Source organism: Zootoca vivipara, chromosome 16 (assembly GCF_965207765.1).
Source record: "Zootoca vivipara chromosome 16, rZooViv2.hap1.1, whole genome shotgun sequence".
NCBI classification, from domain to species: Eukaryota; Metazoa; Chordata; class Lepidosauria; order Squamata; family Lacertidae; genus Zootoca; species Zootoca vivipara.
Genome location: NC_142599.1, coordinates 38,158,135 through 38,182,532, shown reverse-complemented (window position 1 = coordinate 38,182,532; position 24,398 = coordinate 38,158,135). Strand labels below are relative to the sequence as shown.

Here is a 24,398-nt window from a genome sequence, read left to right as displayed (position 1 = left end):
ATTATTTATACCCCGCCCATCTGGCCGGGTTCCCCCAGCCACTCTGGGCGGCTTCCAACAAAATATTAAAATACAGGAAGCAGTTGGTTCCGCCCTGGCCTGGCATGGAAGACTCAGGCCACCCTTGCCGAGCCCTGAGGAACCCAAACAGCCCCTTTGCCCCACGCAGGAGATGGGGAGAGCCTCCTGGTCTGCAGCCAATGCCTGGCTTCCTAGCACGTCAGGCCATGGAGACACAACTGGGGCCTCGTCACCCTCTGCTCTGACCCCGCAGTGCCCTCACCTGACTTTCTCCTGCCACGGCTCCTTCAGGGCGACGGCAGAAGGGTCTTCGGGGTCCCTCTTGAAGGTCGTTGGAGTGTGGGCAAGCTGTTCCGAGAGGCGTCTCCTGCAAGAGGGAAGAGAAATGTTACGGTTTTGGGGGGGGGGAGAGATTTTGTTACACACGGAAGCGGAACTGGATTATACTATTCTCAGGTTTTTGGGTTTTTTATAAGGGATGTTATATTCCTAGACCTGAACCCCTCACTGCCAAGCAGGGAACGTTTCTTCTAGACTCCCACTCACCTGATATCTCCAGCAGCTATGAAGACGGGCTCTTTGCTCTCCTGGCTGGTGATGCTGTCCACAGAGAACTGGGAGATGTTGTCACAGCTGTTGGTGTGAATCTCTGGAAGCTGGAGAACAAAGGAAGGAAGGAAGAGCTCAATGGAAGCAGAGAGGTTTCGTCCGTTTCCGTGGCACATCGTTGAAGGAAAAGCCCTGCTTTCAGCATCGCTTTAGCTGTACCTTCAAGACCATCAAAAAATATGCAGCTGTTTCATCCTTCTGATAAAGGTAACTGAATTCCTGATCCAGGGATTTTTCTTGGGTCTTTTTGACTTTATTGTGACCAACTATAAGCCTCTTGTCTTCATCAGTGATCAAGTCAGCACCCATAAAAGCGGCAGCAGTGATGGCAGCAGTGGTACGCGCTTGGTGTACTTAATGCCAATTCATAACTTTCATCATTTTCATCTTAAAAGGTAAAGGTAAAGGGACCCCTGACCATTAGGTCCAGTCGTGGGGTTGCGGCGCTCATCTCGTGTTATTGCACCAGCTAATTGTCCTTCGTTTTCATCAGCAGAGAAAATTATTTCATTGGACGGCACTGAAGCCTCTTGCTGACTTCTCTGCTTATATTTATCAAGCCTTCTTCTCTCGTCTTCTTGCTCCTCCTGCTTTTTTACATGTCTGTTATGCATAAGCGAGATTTGGCAAGCTAATCTGATGTGCTCCGATAATTCTTAATTATTTTTATGCATTTCTCCCCCCCCCTTTTTTCACACGAAAGGTTTTAATAATACAAGTTTAAAATGACTGGAAATATTCCACCAAAACGTTAAAAAGTCAACCTTTTTATATTTGCGAAGCAGAGCTAAATGATAATAATTTCATTGAAATACCTCCACCTGCAGCTCTCCAATGTCGTCCACAGACCAAGCCTCATCATCGTTGTCGTAGTTGGGGACAGTGGTGAAGCTGCTGGCCCGCTGCTCGTGCGTGATCCCACACTCTGGGAGGTTCTCCACGGACCGCGTGCTACGGATGCGGTTCTCTGGGATCCGGGCCGGGACATTAGTGGTGTCAAAGTTTTCACATTCAAGTACTTCCACGTAGATTAGGTAAGGAGCCTGGAGACGGGGAGGAGGGAGGGAGAGAGAGAGAGAGAAAGGAGAATTCTGACTGGACAAGTTTAGAAAGTCTGACAAAACAGGACAGGAGATTTGTGGTGATGTTTTGGAGACCGGGGGGTGGGGGTAGCAGGAGACACCCAGCGGCTTATTTCCACTCTGGGTGAAGGAAGGCTCAGTGCACTGTTCTTCCCAACACTTGGCTCCTACTGCTAATTGCAAAGTGTGCCTCTGCCTCCATCATTACGGTATTAACTTTCGGGAATCTGGAAATGTCCCTCGGGAAAAGCTCCCTTCAAACTGTTTCAGCATGGACCCAGAAAAATGCATTCAAAGTTATGCATCGATGGTATACATACCTACCATTACTGAGTGAAACAGCTAAAAACCGATCAGCCATGTGTTTGAGAAATGCAGTGGTTTTCTTGTCTGTTTGACTCATGTGTGGGTTGTTGGTTTGTCTGTTAATACGAAGTCCCAGTTATGTGAGTTTCAGATTTCAAACAGGTCTGTGTTTAGTCTTCTAACGCCTTGGCGTGCTGCAGTCATCGGGTGATTAATGAGATCCTTATGGGAAAGTTGCCAAGCAGTTTTCTAGCGGTAGGACAGAAGTGCTGTTCCCCGAAAAGCTTTTCCGCCCCAAACAAAAAGACTCCGGGCTTTGTCACCACATGTGGATCCATGAGCCGGTGACCTTACAATTTCTCCCGCACACAGCTGATGCGTTTTCAGCCTTGGAATCTACTTCTGATTTAGTTGGGCACAACCCGAATCCACTGGAGCTCTTGCCCCCGTTCCTTCCTCAGCCCCCTTACCTTGTCCTTGGAGTTCAGCACGACGGCCTGGGTGTGTGGGACCCGCACCACGTGGTGGTCAAACCCAGCGGTGGGGAGCCAGACGCGGGCTGGCAGCTTGTGGTTGAGCAGGGAGAGCTCGGAGATGAGGCGCTGGGTCTTCTGCTCCTTGGTGGGCAGAGTTGTCAGGCGCTTCCCGATGGCCATCAGAGACTTGATGAACTCTCGCTCCGGGGCCAGGCGGACAGGCTGCGCAGGATGGTGGGGCTCCCCCACCCCCAATTTTAGAGGGAGGGAGAGAAGGAGACAGAAGTTGGAATCGTTTATTGCACAGAGGGTGCCTGCCTTGAGGAGCCTCAGAGTTACAGGAGGATGCCAATTTTTGCCTGACAAATGAGAGAAATGTTCCTATTCTAACTAAAGCCGTCTGAATGACCAGGATTAGGTTGGGCTGAGAGTATGCCTAGTTCAGTCTTCTGTCCGCCACCCTGGGGGTGGGATCCAGCTCACGTCTACTCAGGCCACATTTGCACCATAAATTTAAAGCAGGCACCCCCAAACTCGGCCCTCCAGATGTTTTGGCCTACAACTCCCATGATCCCTAGCTAACAGGACCAGTGGTCAGGGATGATGGGAACTGTAGTCCCAAAACATCTGGAGGGCCGAGTTTGGGGGTGCCTGATTTAAAGCATTATGATACAACTTTAAACTTTAAATCATGGCTCCCTGTCCAAAGAATTCTGGGAACTGTAGTTTAAGGGCGCCGGGGGATGTTCGGAGATCCCCTATTCCACGCACAGAGCTATAGTTCCCAAAGTGGTTTAAAAGGGAGCTCTGGGACTGTAGCTCTCTCCCCCTCCTACGCAGCCTCCCGAAAACACTCCACACCCTGAACAAACTACAGTTCCCAGGATTCTTTAGGGTAGGTGGGAAGCCATGACTGTTTAAAGCAGTTTGAAGTTGCTTTAAATGGGAAGTGCAGGTGGGGCAATATGATACCACTTTAAACAGTCATGGCGCCCCCCAAAGAATTCTGGGAACTGTAAGGGCACTGGGAGTGGTTAGGAGACACCCTACTGCCCTCCCTGCACAGAGCTACAATTCTTTGAGTTCACTTTGAAATATTATCTTCTTTTTACACAGATTACTAACGGGAACGAGGGTTCTATGTGAATGGGGCCGCCTAGACAACACTGGCTTTCTGCCTACTATTGGGTCACATCCACACTAAACATTTGAGAAGCAGGAACTATAGTCCCCATGGAATTATAATTCCCAGCATCCTTAACACGCTACACTACTTAGGGTTCTTTGGTGGCAAGCCATGTGCTTTAAAACAATGGTGAGGATGTGACCTTAGACTGTAAAAGGCAACTAATCCATATTTGAGTCTTCTTTAACCACCCCCCCCCCTTTTTGCAATGTTCTCATTTTCAAGATGTCTTGAAGTCTGAAGTCACCTGCCTTAAACCCGAGCAAAACATTAACTTTTACCCTTGATCAGGCATAGGCACCCTTGGCCCTCCAGATGTTTTGGAACTACAACTCCCATGATCCCTGACCACTGGCCCTGTTAGCTAGGGATCGTGGGAGTTGTAGTTCCAAAACATCTGGAGGGGCAAGGGTGCCTATGCCTGCTCTTGTTTGACAACCAGCCTTCCTCTCCAAAAGAATAGAGAGAGGCTGCTCTTTCTCAAATAGCCAGCAGAGGGTGCGAAAAGCTAGGAATTCTTTGAAAGAACACCAAGCAGAGCTGCACAGAAGCTGCTGCCCTCGCTGCTAAAAAGTCCAAATCGTTGACAAGCGTTTGTGAGCAATGCCAGCTTTATATATACAGTCGTACCTTGGAAGTCGAACAAAATCCGTTCCGGAAATCCGTTCGACTTCCAAAACGTTCGGAAACCAAGGCGCGGCTTCTGATTGGCTGCAGGAAGCTCCTGCAACCCAAACGTTCACAAACTGGAACCCTCACTTCCAGGTTTGCGGAGCCAAAACGTTTGACTTGCAAGGCTTCCGAGGTACGACTGTACAGTATACAGTGGTGCCTTGCAAGACGAAATTAATTTGTTCCGCGAGTCGCTTCGTCTTGTGATAATTTCGTCTTGCGAAGCGCGGTTTGCTGCGGCAAAAAAAAAAAACCCGCAAAAAAAATCGTCTTGCGAAGCACGGCCATAGAAAACTTAGTCTTGTGAGTCACCAAAACCATCGCAAAACGCTTTCGTCTTGCGAGATTTTCATTGCTCGAGGCGTTTGTCTTGCAAGGTACTACTGTATATATAAAAGCAACCTAGTAAGGAAGAGAAGAGACTGTGTGTTTTCCTATTTGCTTTTAAAGCGAGTAATTTATATGATTTATAATTGTTAAGCAATTAAATGCTTAAGAATGTCAAGAGGACACCCTCACAGGAACTGTCTCCTGCGGAGTCCCACAGACCTGCCTCCAACTCCCACCCGTCCCAACGGCCAGCATGGCCCATGGTCAGGGAAGGGAGCTGCATGCTCCAAGAAACACCTGGATGGTCACAGATGCTTCCCCCACCCTTGGGGTTAAAATCACAGAAGGTTGAACCCCAAGGGCACCAGAAGTCAGCTCACCCAAGAGGTGCGCTCTGCACTCCAGAAAGGCATTCAGACCCCGTCACCTCCACAATAAAGCCACATTGGACTACCTTTCAGGGCCGTCGGGATGCTTACTGAGACGCTGGACTGATTTAGGCACTGGAAACTACTGTATTTCTCCGTCTATAAGATGCCCCCATGTATAAGACGGCCCCTATTTTGGGGGACTCCAAATTAAGAAAACACCCCTCAGCACTACCCGTGTTTAAGACGAGCCTCACGTTTAAACCTAATTTTTGGTTAAAACAAACAAACAAAAACCCTAGTCTTATACAAGGAAAAATATGGTATATACAGCTAATTATTTCCACTGATGATGGTGATTATCAACTTCCCGCATAACCGCTCCCTGCCCACCTCCCTTCTTCAAAAACAACCAGCTTCACTTCAGCGGTTTATTCTACTGTCACAGGGAAGGATTTTTTATTTAAAAAAAGGATAATTTGAAATTAATAAGCCATTCCTGCCACCACCAAAACCAAGCGCTGGTCAAAGAGGCATGCAGTAAAGAGGGGGGGGAGGGGGAAAGAGAAGGGTGTTAACTGTATGAAGCTAGTGATGAAGTAGAGAACACACAAAAAAGGGGGGGAAGTTAAGAGGGGGAAGGAAGGTGTTAAGCACAGAGGAGAGAGACTGCCCTGGCTAGAGGTAGGAAGGGATTCCCTGACAGCTTTGGGGGGTGTGGGGAAAGGGGGGGGGGGCTTTGGGGCTGCTGTGTTGTCAACACAAAGTTTCCCATCTCTCCCACACTGGGGGAATCAGGTCATGCCTGATGCAACTGGAACTTTTGCCACGTTAAAACGCCTTAAGGAGCCACCAGGATTCGCTGCTGGGGTCTCCCCCCCCCTCCGAACAAGTAATACCCCACCATGGGTTGCTACAGAGCCCCACAAAGCAGCAAGTTAGGGGAGCTGGGATTCAGTTCTCAACAGCGCTGTTTACCAAGAAGCCCTGGCCCCGCCGAAACTTGCCCCTGGCCTAATTGGACTTACAGGACCGTAGCCAAGAACAACATAGAAGATCTTTTAGCGTTTCTGTAAAAAGATTTTGGAACAAAGAACTCTGGGTTTTCCAGATTCCAGGGTTTTTCAAGCATAGGGGAGGGGAAGAGGCAGGGGACCAAAGGGGAGTTACGTATATGCCAGCCCATAGAAAGGATCTTTATGGTTTGTGGAAGCTGGAAAAGATCACTATCCTGGAAAAACTAAGGCCTGAAAGTGTCAGATCAGGGTGGGCTGGCTTCAGCCGCCTTCTGCAGTCAGGCTCCTGCTCCTCCCCTCCATGAAACCCACTGCTGAATAAACCACAGTTTAGTGTTACATGCAGGTCAGGCCAAATGTATAGCTATGGTTTGCTCACAATCATCCCTTTTCGTCTCCTTTCCAAATTCAGACTGTAGGCTCCTTGGGGCTGGCACAACTTTGTCGAACCTTTAGCTCCTCTGGGTGTTGTTGGGACTTCAGCTCCCATCATCCCTGGCTGTTAGCCATGCTGGCAGGGGATGATGGGAGTGGGAGTCCCTCACCCTCACACCGACATTATAGCAAAGGCTTACGCTTGAGATTCCTAAGCTGGGGAAGTGGCCAAAGAGATTGACAAGCAAGCAAGATGGTGCCCACTGAAGCAAGGCAGTGACAGACAAATCTTTCTGTTCCACTTTCTTTCAATTTCTCAACCTCTTTCCCACCTGAAATTCTGCCTGTCACATTTCTGCACCAGTCTTTGAATTATTATTGTTTTGAAGCACTCACAAACTTAGTGTGCGTCACTCCTAATATACAAATTTTCATACGCAATCTCCCCCCAGACATACACATTTCCTGCATGCTTGTTTTCCAAATGAATTGTTTTATAACCATTTCCCCCTAATACGCACATGCATTTCTTTTTTTTACAAAAAAAAATCATTTTTGGAGAACTGCGCTGCAAAACCCAGTGAACTGTGGGGTATCTGCGTATTGAGTTTCGGGAAGCGTCAATTAGGCAAGTCTGCATTAAACATGAACCAAAATTGATTTTCCCTCCCCTCCCCTTGTCCCAGGTTAAAGCAAGAGGGAGGTGGGATGGATTTGAGACAAGAGAGAGGCTGGGTTGATTGACACAAGACAGAATTGATTTATAGACAGGGAGGAGTTTTCAATTGGAGGAACTGAAGGAGCTTCCCCAAAGTCCAAGCCTATGTTCTCATCACGAGCTCATACGTTGATTCCACCCATTATCAAGAAGGGGGTCGGGGATTCTTAGGGGAGAAGAAGAATCAGGTATAATTGCCAAAAGCAAAAATTCCAACAAAAAGAAGGGGGAAAGGGGTGGAGCCTGATTTAAATTATTTGTCGACAGACGAAGAAAGAAAGAAGACAAGCAAATGAAAATTTCTACTCAACACAAGGCGTGCCAAATTAAAAATATATGTAATAATTTAAGGGCAGCAGAGAGAACAGCATTTCCTCTTTTAATTGCTCATCTGAGCAAAGAGAAACAAAACATGAATACAGAAGGCCTGCGACGAACAATTCAATGATGGTTCCAAATGTTTTCCTTATTCAGGCCAGATCTTCAAAGCAGGTCACTTGCCGCAAGACTTCCACCACCAGCACCCTTGTGCAGCCTGAGGTAGTGCTGTGGATACGCTGAACTTGACTTTAAAAAATAAAACACAAAAATCCCTTTGCTTCCAAAAGAAGAAGAGAGTGCGTAATTCAGAATGAAATATTCCGCAATGTAATCCAATTTGAAAAGCTGACTCCATCTCCCTGAGCCCAAGGGAGGAGTCAATTCTTGTTTCATCAAAAATTAGCATCTGAAATTGCTCAGCTTCCTCTCCCCTCCCCATTCATTTTCCTTTTGTGCTGTGTATATTAGAATGTAAGCCCACAGGAAGTAAAGACTATCTGGTTTTTTGGGGGGGGTTCAGGTGCTTCATATATATTATAAAATAGTTAAAAAGGTAAGGGTAAAGGACCCCTGACAGTTAACTCCAGGAGCGAACTACTCTGGGGTTGCGGCGCTCTTCTCGCTTTACTGGCCGAGGGAGCCGACGTTTGTCTGCAGACAGTTTTTCCAGGTCATGTGGCCAGCATGACAAAGCCACTTCTGGTGAACCAGAGCAGCGCATGGAAATGCCATTTACCTTCCTGCTGGAGCTGTACCTATTTATCTACTTGCACTTTGACGTGCTTTCGAACTGCTAGGTTGGCAGGAGCTGGGACCGAGCAACGGGAGCTCACCCCGTTGCAGGGATTCAAACTGCCGACCTTCTGATCGGCAAGCCCAAGAGGCTCAGTGGTTTTGACCACAGCGCCACCCGTGTCACTGCAAATGCAATGCTAAGGACTAGTATTTTCTTTTTTCTTTTTTAAACAAAGCTCTTGGAATGCTGAACTCTTCATGAGTGATATGAATTAACAATGGGCTGCCCTATGTATAAAAGGCCCTTTGGGCTTATAAAATGCCATGTGTAAGACCATGAAGAAAGGCCACGAGCTTAATTACTGTACTTGCTTTGTAGGAGGCCTAGAACTCTAGCTGTAAGAGGATAAAATGTAATAGTTTAGCAGCAGCAGCTAGGCTTCCTTCCACTTTTAAACATTTGGTGCTTCAGGAAAATCAAACTGGTTGCACTTCTAGAAACGGGTTTGCTTGTCAAAATTTACAGAGCCAGAAATACCTGCTTGAGGGTTATGAGGTGGTATAGCTAGACCTGGGAGAATGGCACAGGGCAAGGGCTGGAATCCTATAAGCAAGGACTACTGGGATACATTATGGCTGTGAAACATTCACTGCCTGTTTGGTACCTCGCAGTGGTACCTCACGTTACGCTCTATTGTACCGCGCGAGTACACAGAAGCGGCGCCCCCGGATACAGACTTTTCGGGGTAAGTACGGACCCCTGGGATGAATTAAGTTCATATCCAGAGGGTCCACTGTATAGATCTCTGTGGGGCCATCAAAACTCTGAACTATCTCTTGCCCCATTCCACTGTCTGTCTGGATCACTGCCCCCCACCCATCTGAGCACTAAACCATGGTTTACCAAACCAGGGTTTAATGCTGTGTGTTGAATGCTGCCCAGCAGCTTAACTATGGGTTGGAGGCTGCTTGTTAAGGGAAATGATTTATTAAACTTACTGTTAAGCAGAGGTGAGCGTTACGTGTGAACGGAGACCACCTTCTCAACTGTGGTTAGGAGCTGTCGCTGCCCCAAAGCTTCACGAGTTAAGAGTAGCTAATAGTTCAAATTGTTTCAAGGTTCAGCAGCTATTGGTTGCTTTTTGTTGGATGTGTTCACAGCAGGGTTCGTTTAGTTTGCACCTTAAGGATTAAATCTGTCAAGTGTTCAAGTTAACTGGCCCAAAGGAGGATGGGGTGGAGGTTTTGCATAGCAACGAAATAGAATGGCATGGCATTCGCTAAGGCAGCACATGCTCTGATTGGCTGTGTCATTGTGAGAGACTTTTTCCCTCTGTATATGGGGTCCACCATCTCGCTGCAATGTACAAGGAGGGCTTGAACTAAGGAAGAAAAAACCTCTCTGTTCCTATCTCCTCAAATTATACAGTGTTTTTGTTCAGCTTTGCTCTGTGAAGTGTTATCATACCTTTTCTGCCTGGAATCTGCCTGTATTATTTAACACTTTTTAGCTACCGTGGTACCATAAACAGCTTAGTTTATGAACAACTTGGATTAAGAACACTGCAAATCCGGAAGTAGGTGTTTTGGTTTGTGAACTTTGGCTTGGTTTAAGAACATGTTCTGCTTCCTGCTGAGTATAAATTGAGTTCCCCGCTGCTATGGGAAAGCACGTCTTGGTTTAAGAACGCTTTGGTTTAAGAAAGGACTTCCGGAGTGGATTAAGTTCGTAAACAAAGGTACCACTGTATAAGGTGACACAGTAAACCAAGGCTTTCTAAACAATGCTGTGGCTTCAACTGTGCTTCTATTAACTATGGTTAAGCGTTACGTGCCATAGAGACCACTGGCTGCGACTTTAGTATAAAAAAGACAAACCTGCTGGGGAGCCTCATACCATGCAGAACCCCCCTTCCCAAGCTCAACATGCACGCGGGTGGCGCATGAGTGATGGAAGAGAGAGAGAGAGAGGCATGACAGCCAAGGAAGTCAGTTAGCCAAAGAGGCTCAGTCAAAAATGGCTAACAGCAGTGTAGTATTTGGCTCGCTTGCAGTGATTTTATTTCATTTTTTTTTTCCAAAGTGGTGGAAGAGAAGAGAGGAATGGATTTTGCCTTTGTTGCTTTGCATGATGCATTTGCCAAGGGTGACTGGCGGGCTTAGCAAAGTGGCTTAAGATGACAACACAGAGGAAATGCTGCAGCGGAAGAAATTATTTGTTGTTGTTTTTTGGTAAATCACGGGAAGGGAAGCAGGCAGCCCAGTTGGAAGAGGTGGGGGAGAAAAAACAAAAAAGCTAAAACGCAGGCCACTTACAGAGCAAAATGATCTATCAAGGCTCTCCGTACTCGATGACAACTCCTGAGAAATGAATGAGAGGGAGGGGGAAAGGGTTTTTTGTTTTCATTTTTTAAAAAAATGTAAAAAAAGGAAGGGAGAGGGAGGGAGAAAGTCGAGGAGAGAAAAGGCAAGTTTTTTGTTTTTGTTTTTTAAAAAACCAGCTCTGCAAACTCCCTCCCCACCTGCCCCATCTCAACACAGAGAACAAACTGCAGATGCTTTGCACGGCAAACCAACCCCCCACTCCAGGCGAAACGACTCAGTGACAGAATATTCTGTCCTCCTGCACAGGAGGGGAAGGGGCTCAGAGAAACAGCGCTTTGCTTCCGACACAGGAGAGCCAGAGGAAGCCAACTCCTCTTCCTGCTGCTTGCTCCAGCACCTGGTATTCAGAGGTACATTCTGGAAGCCAGTGCAACTGTGTGGTCTTCTGGATGCTGCAGAGCTGTGACTCCCCGACTAACAACATCTGGGAAGAGCCACAAGCTCCCCATCGCTGATTTAAGCCATCCAGGCTACAAGCAGTTGACAAACCTGTCCTATGATCTTATCTGAAAGTTATCTGAGCTAGCAGCGCTCCCTGGAGCCCACAAATTCTTTAAGTTAATGCGGAATAATTAAGACGCCATGGATGCCATGGAAGGCAGCAGGCAAAGGTCTGGCTTAATGTCTACACAGGTTGAACAACTTGACTTTTTTCTTTTTTCTTTTTCAGAGGTTGCCTGCTTTCCAAAATGCCTCCCTGGAGACTGGAGGCTTGGCAGAGGTGCTGAGGATTTTAGAGACTAGATACCTAGATCCACTCCGGAACAGCAGCTCCCAGGATCTCTTCTGGGACACGCCTTCAGCTTAATACAAGGTAGGGCACAGAGCCCACTGGGTGTCCTAGGGACAGTCGCTTGTCAGAACAGAATGCTGGGATTCGGAGAGGAAAACACCTGTAGGCAACACCCTGGATGGACAGCAAGGTAATAAACTATAAAATAACCCATTTGCAACAGGTGGAACAGGTCGGTGCTGAACAGGGAGCAGGAGGAGGAGAAAAAGTTATACAAAAGTGAGAATCAGACCAAGAAAGGTGGGTGATTCTCAAGCTGTGTTATATCCTTCCCATCATTAATCTCACATCCCCTCCCATTTTGCATGTGATGAAAGGGGTTTTTTAAAAAGCCTTTTAGGGCAAGTCAACAGTGCCACTTTTTTATGAAAAGAGGCTAGGGTTTCATCAAAGCCAAAGCTTACTAGGATGTAAAAGCAATAATAACAATAAAAACGAGGAGGAAAGGGGGAACTCACCTTAAGAAAAACAAAGTGAAACCCAAAGCGGACAGTATGGTTGTTTTGACAACTTTCCCTTAATTAGAACACTCCCCCCCCCCGAAAGATGAACCACCCTGGAAAGGACTCTGTCTCTCTGCCAGCCTACAGCAGAAGTGTGGGACCTGCTGCTGGACTGCAGCTCCCATCCCCAACCACTGGTCATGCTGGCTGACAGGGCTGATCGAAACTGGGAGTTGAGCAGCATCTGGAGGGCCAGAAATGTTCCCCACCTCTGAACCCAGAGTCATTCTGCTGAAACCTACACCAGCGGCGGGCATCAAGGGCTATCTAGCACAGGCTTCCAAACAGTCGGGTCGCCTGATCACCTGGGGCGACTCTCAGAGGCCTCCAGGCAATCCAACACAGAAGGGCTTTGCACTCTTTCCTCGCTAGGCGTAATTTTGTACACCTATATCGCGCTCCCCAATCTTCCAGCCACTTCCCCCCTTCCCAACCTGAGCATACAAGCGAGAAACTTTGACCTCTCCTCATTGGGGAGGCATTCCACATACCCGCGCAAACTGAGCATTTCGGTGGCCTGTTTTTCTGCATCCCTTTAAGCTCACCATTATCTTTTTATTTGAGATGACTGGGGGGAAACTATGCAACGTCCCGGCACAGCTATTTCCAAATGTGGGAAAGGGTGAGGAGAGTAAGAATCAAATCGGCATAGTGAAGAGGAAGAGGAAAATACAGTATGGAGGCCAAGATGAGGTGTGTATATATAGAATTGTAGAGTTGGAAGGTACCCCTAAAGGTCCTCTAGTCCAACCCCCTGCAATGCAGGAATCACAGAAAGACAGGATTTCTCTCCATCCACAGTTAATAAATTCATAGAATCACTGAATGGTAGAGTTGGAAGGGACCCATTCTGTGGATGGGACAGTCCATCCTGTTCATATGGACCTGCCACAATATCCATCATTCTCTCATCCAAAGAGCCTATGTCAGGTCCTTAAACTCGGCCCTCCAGATATTTTGAGACTACAATTCCCATCATCCCTGACCACTGGTCCTGCTAGCTAGGGATCATGGGAGTTGTAGGCCAAAAACATCTGGAGGGCCGAGTTTGAGGAAGCCTGGCCTATGTATTAAGATTATCTCCTGCAGAACTGACGCAGCGATGGCTGGATGGACTTCGCCCCACATTTACGGCCGGCTATTAATGATGGTTTTCCGCTTGCAGTCCTTGCAGGGGCGAGTTGAGAGGAGATGAATGGCCGACTGCTCCCCCATCCTGGCTCTGGGTTTGCTGACGATGCTTTTCTCCCCAGCATAGGGATAGGCTTTGTTATGCGTGCGCAAGGAAGATGGCGTTCTTTCCAAGACTACCAAAAACTGGGCCAAATCACGCGATGAGGACCGCTCCCCCCTCCAGTTTATGGAAAACAGAGGCAGCCAAAGAAGCCAGACAGAGGAAGTCTGGCCAAGTCACCGAGGGGACAGAAATGGTTGGAATTCTTATTTTATGTTCAAAGGGTCCCACCCCCACCCCCCCAAAAAATTGAATGAGGCCAGAAGAAAGGAGTAGCTGTTGGTCCCATTAGAAAAATGTAAAATGATCAGACTTAAAAAAAAGGGGGGGGGAGGGAACACTGCACTTCCTTCACACACAAACACACAAAACCCACACAGTGTATGACACTCCACAGAGGACTTTGAGACCTCTCCTAGATAGCAGCTTTATGTCACAGAATCAGAGTTGGAAGGGGGCCCTGAGGATCATCTAGTCCAACCCCTTGCAATAATAATAAATCCCACCATTCCTCCTGAAGGAACCCGGGAGGCAAATGCATCCATAATGGCAAACCACTGTGAGGGTTTTTGTTTTTTACAATCAAACAGTATATGAATGTCCTGAAATAAAATAAACAAATAAATAAATTTAACACACCAGCGTGGTAAAAGAAAAAAATAAAAGAAAAAAGCTTTTTATCTTGAACTGGTGTGATAAAGTACAGGAAAATGCAAACCCACACACTTGATTAGGCATAGCATAATGTGTTCTTGTATAATTATATGGAGGTTTTATGTATATCAGGAAAGCAATATGTACTATCAAGTTTCCATTATTAAACAATTTTTTATTACTTCTATTTCTTCCCTTGGATTAATGCTGTCGCATGTGAAAGAATGAATGAATGAATAAGAAAATGTGTGTTAAAGAATGCTCATCAGGAATCTACAATTCTATGATTCTCTGACAGAACAGATTGGAGATGTATATCCCTCCCTGCTGAGCTGATTGGCTGCAGGCCTGCCCATCTTGACATTAAAAAGCCCTTTTCACAAGGGATCAGAGAAGGCGGAAGCCCTTGTCCGATTTCACCTGGTTTCCAAATCCAAAACAGGAAACCTCTGCAGTGATGTTGATATTTCCCCACTCTCCACTTGTCGGTGTCTGAATCATCCTGAGTCACTCTCACCCAGTTGCCACAGAGACCTCAGAGCAGGGGGGGGGGGCTCCCTGCGCAAAGGTTGCCCAGCTCTGCCAAACACACAGAGACAAAAAACGACTGCCTGCTGTGTCACCGCAAAGCAGGTTCCTAAGCGCTCTCATGTTACACAGCAAGGATTTCCTGGCAGGACACAACCGGCTCCCCCTCCAGCACCCCCTGGAATATTACCTGCCCAGGTGCAAATGCCAGAGAGAGAGAGAGAGAGAGAGAGAGAGAGAGAGAGAGAGAGAGAGAGAGAGAGAGAGAGAGTGAGTTAGTTCTGTCTTGGGCCCAGTCTTATTCAACATCTTTATCAATGACTTGGATGATGGGCTTGAGGGCATCCTGAGCAGGTTTGCAGATCACACCAAATTAGGAGGGGTGGCTAATACCCCAGAGGACAGGATCACACTTCAGAATGACCTTAACAGATTAGACAACTGGGCCAAAGCAAACAAGATGAATTTTAACAAGGAGAAATGTAAAGTACTACACTTGGGCAAAAAAAATGAAAGGCACAAATACAGGATGGGAGACACCTGGCTTGAGAGCAGTACATGTGAAAAGGATCTAGGAGTCTTGGTAGACCACAAACTTGACATGAGTCAACAGTGTGATGCAGCAGCTAAAAACGCCAATGCAATTCTGGGCTGCATCAATAGGAGTTTAGCGTCTAGATCAAGGGAAGTAATAGTACCACTGTATTCTGCTATGGTCAGACCTCACCTGGAGTACTGTGTCCAGTTCTGGGCACCACAGTTCAAGAAGGATACTGACAAGCTGGAACGTGTCCAGAGGAGGGCAACCAAAATGGTCAAAGGCCTGGAAACAATGCCTTATGAGGAACGGCTTAGGGAGCTGGGTATGTTTAGCCTGGAGAAGAGAAGGTTAAGGGGTGATATGATAGCCATGTTCAAATATATAAAAGGATGTCATATAGAGGGTGAAAGGTTGTTTTCTGCTGCTCCAGAGAAGCGGACACGGAGCAATGGATTCAAACTACAAGAAAGAAGATTCCACCTAAACTTTAGGAAGAACTTCCTGACAGTAAGAGCTGTTCGGCAGTGGAATTTGCTGCCAAGGAGTGTGGCAGAGTCTTCTTCTTTGGAGGTCTATAAGCAGAGGCTTGACAGGCATATGTCAGGAATGCTTTGATGGTGTTTCCTGCTTGGCAGGGGGTTGGACTGGATGGCCCTTGTGGTCTCTTCCAACTCTATGATTCTATGAAGGAGGGAGGGAGGGAGGGAGGGAGGGAAGCTCAAGCTTCTGTTCTTAAGGCTTTTTTAAAAAAAAGTGAAGAAAAAGAGACCGTCCTCACTTGGTAACTCTGCAATACTTTAAATTAGGCAGACATCAGGACTGCAGGATCTGTTGGCATGGTTGCTGCCAAGAAGCCGATTTCAAAACAGTGGCCCAGATGGGCACATGCACAGCTGGCGCAGAGGGGCAGGGCATGCCTTTTGAGCTCAGAGCCTGGCATGCAAAGCCCTTCGGTAGAAGGAAAAACCCACACCTGATATTCACTCACAACTGAAGCAAGAGGGAGGAGCTTTTCAGCTGCCAACTGCCCAGAGATCTCCTGGTAGAGCCTTCATCTGCCTTCTGCTCCTGGTTGAGAGGGGTTGAAGAAGCCTTTTCAGTCACGAGGGCTGCATTTCCTTCTTGGCAAGCTTCAGGAGGCCGCGTGCCAGTGGTGGGCGGGGCCAGAGGGAAAAGGAGGCAGGGCGACAGAGGCAGCTCTTACCTCTCCACAGTAGGCCTACACCACAGCTGTGCAAAAAGTGAGAGGCTTTCATACTTCCCCTGCATGCAGACGCACCCCTCCACCCAAATATCATGGTTCAAGGACATGCTCCAGCTAAGTGAAGGCACTTAAGGGGGGCCCACAGCACTGCCAGCGAGAAGGGTGGGGGGCCTGGGGAGAGGGTCCAAGGGCTGGAGAGAGGGAAATGAAGCGCCCAGAGGTCCGGCCACCAAATTAAATCACGGCAAGCCTACTGCTTTATGGCTAAGGGTTTCACTACCTCGGTGGAAAGCTGTCAGAGGAGGGGGAGGGTGCATTCCTAGGGGCAAGACACACACACATATACGTAACAGGTATAGTGGGCAGGTATTCCCTCCCTGACATAAACCGAAGCAAGGAATATGAGGATCCTTTGCAACAATGGTAGATTATTAGTGTAAAGGGTCACATCAATCACAGGAAGCCTCCAGATCCACCAGGCCCAGCTCAAGCGAGAGGCAGACTCCTGCTAAAGTAGTCAATGCTAATGGAGTTAGCAATTTGTGTGCTAAAGTGTGCATTTTAAGAGGTGATGAGACTAAGGGGTAATATTAAGACGCGCTCAGACCAACCAAAGCATAAGAACGTAAGAAGAGGCGGCTGGATCAGGCCAATGTCCCATCTGTGGGTTGTAATCCACTGGGAGCAGTCAAGTACAACAATACCTGTTTTGCTAGAGTGGTCATGCTAGAGTTGGTCCAGCCAGTCAAAACTTCCTGTTCCTCCTGGCCTGGAGCATCCTTTCTTGCATGTGACTAGTAGGTGGGTGTGACCTTTCAGACCTGGTAAAAGGCCAAGTCACGCAGCCACCTTCCTCTCTTCGATCTTCTTTTTCATCCTGCGAATTTCCTAATTCACCTGGACTGGACTGCTGGCTGCCAGCAACAGTCCCCCAGGTTGTCTCCCATATGGGGTAAACCTGTTTGTACATGTTTGTAACTTTAAGCCTAAAGGTTGCCTTCAGAGATCACACTGTGCTCTGCCTGATCATGAGTAAAGCTACTTTTTTGTTACTTATGAATAAGACTGTTGTGTCTTTATTCTTTTAGGTAAAGGTAAAGGAACCCCTGACAATTAAGTCCAGGCACGAACGACTCTGGGGTTGTGGCGCTCATCTCGCTTTACAGGCCGAGGGAGCCGACGTTTGTCCGCTTCCGCAGACAGTTTTTTTGGGTCATGTGGCCAGCATGACTAAGCCGCTTCTGGCAAAACCAGAGCAGCACACGGAAATGCCGTTTACCTTCCTGCCAGAGCGGTACCTATTTATCTACTTGCACTGCAGGAGCTGGGACTGAACAATGGGAGCTCACGCAGTCACGGGGATTTGAACCGCCGACCTTTCAACTGGCAAGCCCAAGCGGCACAGTGGTTTAACCCACAGTGCCATCAGCATCCCATTTTATTCTTTTAGGAGGGATCGAAGGGGTCTTACCAGGAATAACAGAACATATCTCAATCTGGGGAAGCCAGATTGAATTGTTTGTTGTCTTAAGAGACTCACACATGTGTGCAACCAACTTTCTGCAGCGTAAGAAGGGGAATGCACTCTGCTATATAAAGAAACTTGCCAGAGCGCGTTAGGAAGAATATTAATAATCAATATATCCTCTCCTGTCACCCTCAACATTCCCACACCATCTAGCACAGCATCCTGTTCCCACAGTGACCAAACAGATGCCTCAATAGACAACTCAGAAGCAGGATCCAAGCACAAGAGCCCCCTCCTCTCCTTCGGCCTCCAGTCACTGGTATGGAGAAGCATTGCTGCCTCCGACTGGAGGCAGAGCACAGCCATCATGGCTGGTAGCCATCAATAGCCCTCTCCTTCTCCACAAATTTGTCTAATGTTCTTTTAAAGCCATCTAGGTTGGTGGCCATCACTGCCTCCTGTGGGAGGGAGTTCCACCGTTTAACTCTGTGCTGCGTGAAAAAGTCCTTTAATTTAAGTATCCTGACTCTTCCAGCATTCAGGATGTCATTGAATTTTAGTGTCATGGGAGAGGTAAAATATTTCTCCCTCTCTCTCAATGCTGTGCATAATTTTATAAACTTCTATCATATTGCCTCTTACTCACATTTTCTCTAAACTAAGTCCCCAAACTGCAACCTCTCTTTATAGGGGAGTTGCTCCGTCCCCTCCCTCTTCCAACTCTACAATATCCCTTTTGAGGTGAGGCGACCAGAACCGCAATTTTTAAGAAGTGCTCAGCCTCAGCCAAAGCATTTCCCACATTTTCCTCGGAACATCTCTTGCGGCCTTCGGGCCCAGAAGACTCTCCGGACGTCGCCAGGAGAAATCCAGCCCTGCATGAATTAATAAGCATTCAGGGCTCCGGTTTCCAGTTGGCGAGTGGCTTTCTATCAGCCCATTGTTCCCCTGCGAACAATGAAGCAGCAGGGAGTGGAAAGGGCTCTATGAGCCACCTTTGGAGCCATCTGGAAGACAAGCCTGGGAATCAAGAGCGTATAGGGTGGTCAATTGTTCTGACTTGGCCAGGACGGTCTGGGGAAGATTGCCTTTGCGCCCCAAGTCAGCATGCAGCACCTGACAAGAGTGCTCGCTTCTGAATGCCGGTGCTAGCCTACCTCGCAAGGTTGTTGTGTGGGCAGGATCATATACACCTCTCCCACGCACGCAACTGCAATTTCATTGGAGGAAGCATGGGGTGGAAATGTGATTTTTAAAAATGAGAGAAGAGGGGAGGAAAGAAGCCCGGTTTCTCCACATGCATAGGCTCAGAAGAATTCCATGCAGCTCAACGCCTGAAAAAGAAATTTCTGGAATTTCTTTTATTCACTTCATACGCTAAAAAATTTGAGGCTGGCTCCTGGTAACTCGGCATTTCAAGCATGTTCACCGCCCCCCCATCGTTAAAAGCAGATTAGACAAATTCATGGAGGATAAGGCTATCAAAGGCTGCTGGTCACAATGGCTGTGTCCTCCCCACTCCAAGATGAGGATTAAGAAAAAGTAACTGGGATTCGCAGGCGGGGAGAGTTGTTACTGCTGCACTCAGGTCCTGCGAGCTTATGGGCTTCCCTTTGGGGCATCTGCTTGGCCACTGTGAGAGAAGGATGCTGGATGGGATAGACCCCCTTTGCCTGACCCAGCAGCCAGGCCCCTCTGATGTCCTTATGGAACCACGAGGTCCTAAGTAGATACCACATAGCTTCCCAGTTATATCACAAAATCCCAGCGAACCCACCCCCTTACTTCCCCCTAGGCTTTATCAAGGGGCCCCCACATCTCTCAAAAGCCCCATGCCCAAAGGACAGCCAAGTCAAGACCACTCGGCAACCGCGTCTGACGCAAGCCCGAGTCTACGGAGAGGCAGGGGAAGTTCTGGCGCATTAAGTATTCAGTTGCTGCTCCAGTGATACTGAAATTCCACTCCAGAGTTTCTGCATAGATTAACTCCAACAACGTGCGCCAAGGGGGTAGGAGAGAGAAAGAGAGAGAGAGAGAGAGAGAGAGAGAGAGAGAGAGAGAGAGAGAGAGAGAGAGAGAGAAAGAAAGAAAGAAAGAAAGAAAGAAAGAAAGAAAGAAAGAAAGAAAGAAAGAAAGAGTGAAAGTAGACCTCTTGGCTCGCCTCTGCTGGCTGAGTTCACGGAGACCAATATTTTTGCCAGATCGAGGGCTGGAAAGAGAGAGAGATCGCGGTCCCATGTGGACGCCAGAACAGACACATCCAGCAGCACCGTAGAGGCCTGATGCATTTCAGCTCCCACTTGTCAATCACATGACGCCAAAATGATGTCACCTATTTGACACCAAATTTGGCCGCTGGAGGCTGATCCTGATAAGGCTCTGGTCTGCAGAGCCAAAGACGTTCCCCACCCATGATTTAAAGCTCTCCAACTTTTGTTCCTCACCCCCAAGCATGGGAATCCCCAGGGTCTTTCACCATGTCCACACCCACTTAGATTCAGCAGCTGGTGTAGCACTGGGTATCCGTGTTCCCACCACAATCTCTTTCCTCCACTTTTTAATTCTTTCACCCGTTTTTCTGGTGAAAGGCAGACGGCAGAAAGGATCTTGCTTTGGGTGGGGTGGGGAGCCTGTTTTATTAATTACAATAAACGAGGGTGAGGAATGATGGGAGTTATGGCCCAACAACATCTGAAAGGCACCACATCAGCTGCTTTTTAGAGTGTTGGACCAGCAAAACGTGGGTTTCTACCCCTGCCTGGCCAGAAAGCTCCCTGGAGGGCCTGGCCTACCTCACAGGGTTGTTGTGAGGGTCCACAGGAAAGGATGAGGAAGAGCCACATACCCACCCTGAGCTCCCTGGAAGAAGCTTGGGATTAAAAATCACAACATGCAAAACTAGACCATAATTCCATGAATACCCCTGGATACATTTGTTCCCCACTACTGCAAGGCTGGGGAACCTTTCAGCCCCAGTTGGCAGCATAGCCAACCATGAGAGATGATGGGAGTGGCAGTCCAGGAACACCTGGAAAGCCAAAGATGCTCACCATCCCTGTCTCCATCAAAAACCAAGAAGATTTTTGGTGGGATTTCCCCGTGGAACACACAGGACCTTATGTTCCCTCTCTCTATCTCAGTCAAGATCCATCACCAATTTTGGCAAGGATAGCCAAGCAAATTAATACTCTGGGTTTCAAAGTTTATTTTCTACACGTTTGTTTGTTTCCAAAAACAGAGAAATCATAACATCAACACCACTGGGTGGAAGAGAGGAGTTAAATTCATGAAGAGAACAAAATACCAGCGCCAAGACAGCTTTATCGACTGTAGAGGCGGAGCTAAAACTAGGCCCTGCCCACTGTCCTATGGCACTGTCAATCAGTGGCTAGCCAGGGCTAGGATACTCTCCGAACAGTGAGCGCGGCTAGCCCCTGGGGTTGCCATCTTCCCCATCACCCACCCCCAGGTCCACTTACCCCATTCCTCAGAGCGGGAGGCCTAGAACCTCACCCACATATTCCCAATATGTCATATTAATGACACCGACTCCTGTAAGCATCTCCTTATCTAGCACGGTTTCCCCCAGATGTTTCAGGCTCCCAGCTCCCATCAACTCAGCCGGCACCACTGGCCTGGAGCAAACAATACGGCTGGGAGCTGGGAGCCCGAAACATCTGGAAGGTGTCATGCTGGGGAAGGAACACAAGAAGCTGCCTTAGATGGAGTTATACCCATGGTCCTGCTGGGACGCTGACTGGCAGCAGCTCTCCAGGGTTTTCAAGCAGCCCTACCTGGAGATGCCAGGGATGGAAACTGGGGCACTCAGCATGCCAATCAGGTGCTCCACCCCAGGACCACAGCCCTTTCCCAAGGCTGCCCTAATACGTGTGGATTTTCGATCGCAAGACCCTTGAGGAAGAGGGTACATATATAAAAATTGTAAACACAGGATTGGAGGCAATGGTGGGCGATCAGGGCAACACACATGTGCCCCCCGGCCTCTCTCTTTTCCTCTGCCGCTATTGGGGGGATTGGTTGGCAATGCCTGATTACATCGTCCCAAGAGATGCTCAGGATCAAGCGGTCCCGATTAGCAGCAGAAATGGAAAACCACCCTGTCCCACATTGGATCCGCATGAAAACTAGCAGCTAAATCAGGCACGACTCCAAAAGGAGGAGGACCAGGCTGAGCCAGGAAAGCAGCCACAACCTGGTTGGCATGTGTCTTACCTTATACCCAGCTCTCTGGCACGAAAATGGCCTCTTCCTACCAACTTGCCACAGAGCTGGAAGCCCACGCTATGCAGAATTTCCCCTCTCCTGATATATATGTTTTCACAAGGATTAAAAGCTAAATAACGGAGAAAAGGATAAGCCCCACAGTAACCTATCCCCCCGCCCCGTGAATCTGGGAACGCCCCTCACACCACGTTACCTCGTCGTCGTTCTCCACTTTGGGGTTGCTAGCGGTCCTCTTCAGGTTGCTGCTGAGGTGGATGCCGACAGTGGCGTCTGACTTGGACCTCTGGTGTGTCCTTTTGGAGGGGGAGAGCCCCGCCTCAGGGGCCGGGCCGAGGGCTGGCAGCTCCCTCTTCCGGTGGGCCGGCTTGAGCTCGTCGGAGAGGATGAGCTTCCGCAGCTTGGTCCCGCGGGAGTGGCGCTGGGTGGAGATGTGCATGTCCGAGGAGTAGGCACCCAGCAGGAGGGCGCACTGCAGGGAGAAGTTGATGCTCTGCCGGCAGCGGTGGACGATGTAGGGCTTGATGGCGTCGCCCACGTCCTCGTCCATGTGGATGTACATGTTCAGCAGCTGCGGCAGGTAGAAGTCCACGTCCTCGTTGCGGAAGCAGAACAGCCGGTTCCCGATGTAGGCCTGCACACCGGGCTCCTTCGAGTTGTACAGGTACGAAATCGCCATGGAGATGTCGAAGAGCTTCGACTCGAACAGGCGCAGCAGCCACGACTGCTTGGCCGAGTTGTTCTTCTGGCGCCGCCGGGCGCTCTTCACCGAGTTGGGCGCGTGCTGCTCCTCCTCCTCCCGGATCTTGTCCGGAGGGTCGTCCAGGCACTTAATCTCGCAGCACTCGCCGGGGCTGCCGTTTAGCAGGGCCAGGCCAGGCCGGCGAGCTGCGCCTGCGCTGCCGTCCTTCAGCTGGATGGACCCGTCGGGAGAGATGCAGTGCATCAGCTTGACCTTCTCCAGCACCTCCTCACAGGCCTTCTTGGCCACCTCGGGGTCAATGACCGCCAGCTCGCCCACGCCTTCTGTGATGACCCCCAGGGCGGCCACCCCGCCATTTCCCGGGGGCGGCAGCACCGCTGCAGCCAGCGCCTCCTCCTCCTCCTCTTCCTCCCCTGGCGGCGGCACGTCTGCATCAGAGTCACTCATATCCAAGGTGGGTCTGTGCTCTTTCAAAGCTGGAAAGCAAACCAGGAGAGGAAATTAAAAGAGAATGTGCGCTCATTGGGCAGCCTGGGGGTACAGAGCGCTGGTCTTACACAGCAACATAGGTGTTCTCTCGATGAGCTGGTGTCCTTCCCCAAAAGGCAAACTAAGACTCTAGTCCTCATGGTTGCAAGTAAGGTCTGGTTTAATAGGTACATCTGGCTCAGTATTGACTACACTGACTGGCAGGGAACATATCCAGCCTTGCCTAGAAACGCTGCAAGGGATTGAACCTGGGACCTTCTGCACACACAAAGCAGATTATCGCTGAGCTGTGGTCCTGCTAAATACAGCTTGTATTTCAGTGCTTAAAAACAAACAAACGGACAATCCCATTTCACATTCCACCACCAAGACTATGGTTATTCGTAGAAAGAAGATTCTTTTGCAGCAAATACAGGCTGGAAAAAGGCCCACAAGATGACCAGTGCATAGACCTATCCTAGTCATCTGTAGCCTAAAAAAGGGGGGAGCGGATGAGTGCCAAACTTCCTCCTCCTTGGTCACCAGAAACCATTTCTGACTCACCACAGGTGACCAGCGTTTTGACAAGGCTGCCTAAAGCGGGTTTGCTTTCCCACTTGACGAGAGCGACTGTGTGGCCCAATGTACAGAGAGCGGCTAGGATTCAAATCCCACTTTTGCCACCCATTCTTAAGGTAGAAACAAACCCTTCTCCCCTGCAGTATCAACACTATTGATACTATTAATTTACTGCATTTTCACAGCAGCTCCCCTCCTTTGGCCAGAGGTGGTCACTTTGGACTGAACCCTGCCCAAGATCCCTGGGGTCACCAGTTCAAGGCTTGCTTGTGACCTCCAGTCCTGATGCCACAGCAGAAGATGGCAGAAGCTTCTTAGAAAAATTAACTGTAGAGCATAAAGAGCCCCCCTCCTTTTTTTTACCACTGGCCACACACATATGCTTAAAGCTTTTCTAACACCTGGGAAACCAATGAAGACTCCTGGAGTGTGGGAGGCAGATAGAGAGTGGGGATACTTCTCTCACGATGTGGGGAGAGGCTGCATATCCTTCTTTCCGTCCTGCCACTGTCAGAGGCACATTTGGTGGGAGAAGGCAGGCCTTTTTGGTGGTGGCTCCCCGACTTTGAAACTCCTTCCTTAGAGAAGTCAGACAGGCACCCTCTTTGCTGTCCTTCAGCCAGCAAGTGAACACTGTTTTATTCGAACAGGCTTTCGAGAACTGACTGGCTTTTAAATGGTGCTGTGATGCATTTACTGCCTGTATTTTAACATACAGTATCTGTTTTGATGTTGTGTTAATTCTATTATGCTTGAATTTATTTTTTACTATTATTTGTAGTAAATTATTATTTGCTTTCAGTCTCCTGTATTTTATCTGTGTTGTTTTAATTTGTGTAAGCCGCTTGAAGTCTCAGTATGGGAAAATGGTGGGATATATA

The 24,398-nt window shown here is 48.5% G+C and overlaps 1 protein-coding gene across 2 annotated transcripts in view; it reads right to left on the bottom strand.

Moving 5' to 3' along the window:
- Positions 1–24,398, bottom strand: part of PI4KB (phosphatidylinositol 4-kinase beta) — a 45,012-nt gene that overhangs the window by 9,173 nt on the left and 11,441 nt on the right. Inside the window, exons 3-8 of one of the 2 annotated variants that reach the window (XM_035098945.3) lie at positions 21,964–22,946; positions 10,532–10,576; positions 2,489–2,716; positions 1,446–1,673; positions 568–677; positions 284–388 (exon numbers count right to left, since the gene is read on the bottom strand). In XM_035098945.3, coding sequence (XP_034954836.3) covers positions 284–388; positions 568–677; positions 1,446–1,673; positions 2,489–2,716; positions 10,532–10,576; positions 21,964–22,917 — 1,670 coding nt within the window. In that variant the 5' untranslated portion in view covers positions 22,918–22,946. The remainder of the gene's footprint in view (positions 1–283; positions 389–567; positions 678–1,445; positions 1,674–2,488; positions 2,717–10,531; positions 10,577–21,963; positions 22,947–24,398) is intronic. The other variant, XM_035098946.3, reaches the window with a different exon arrangement.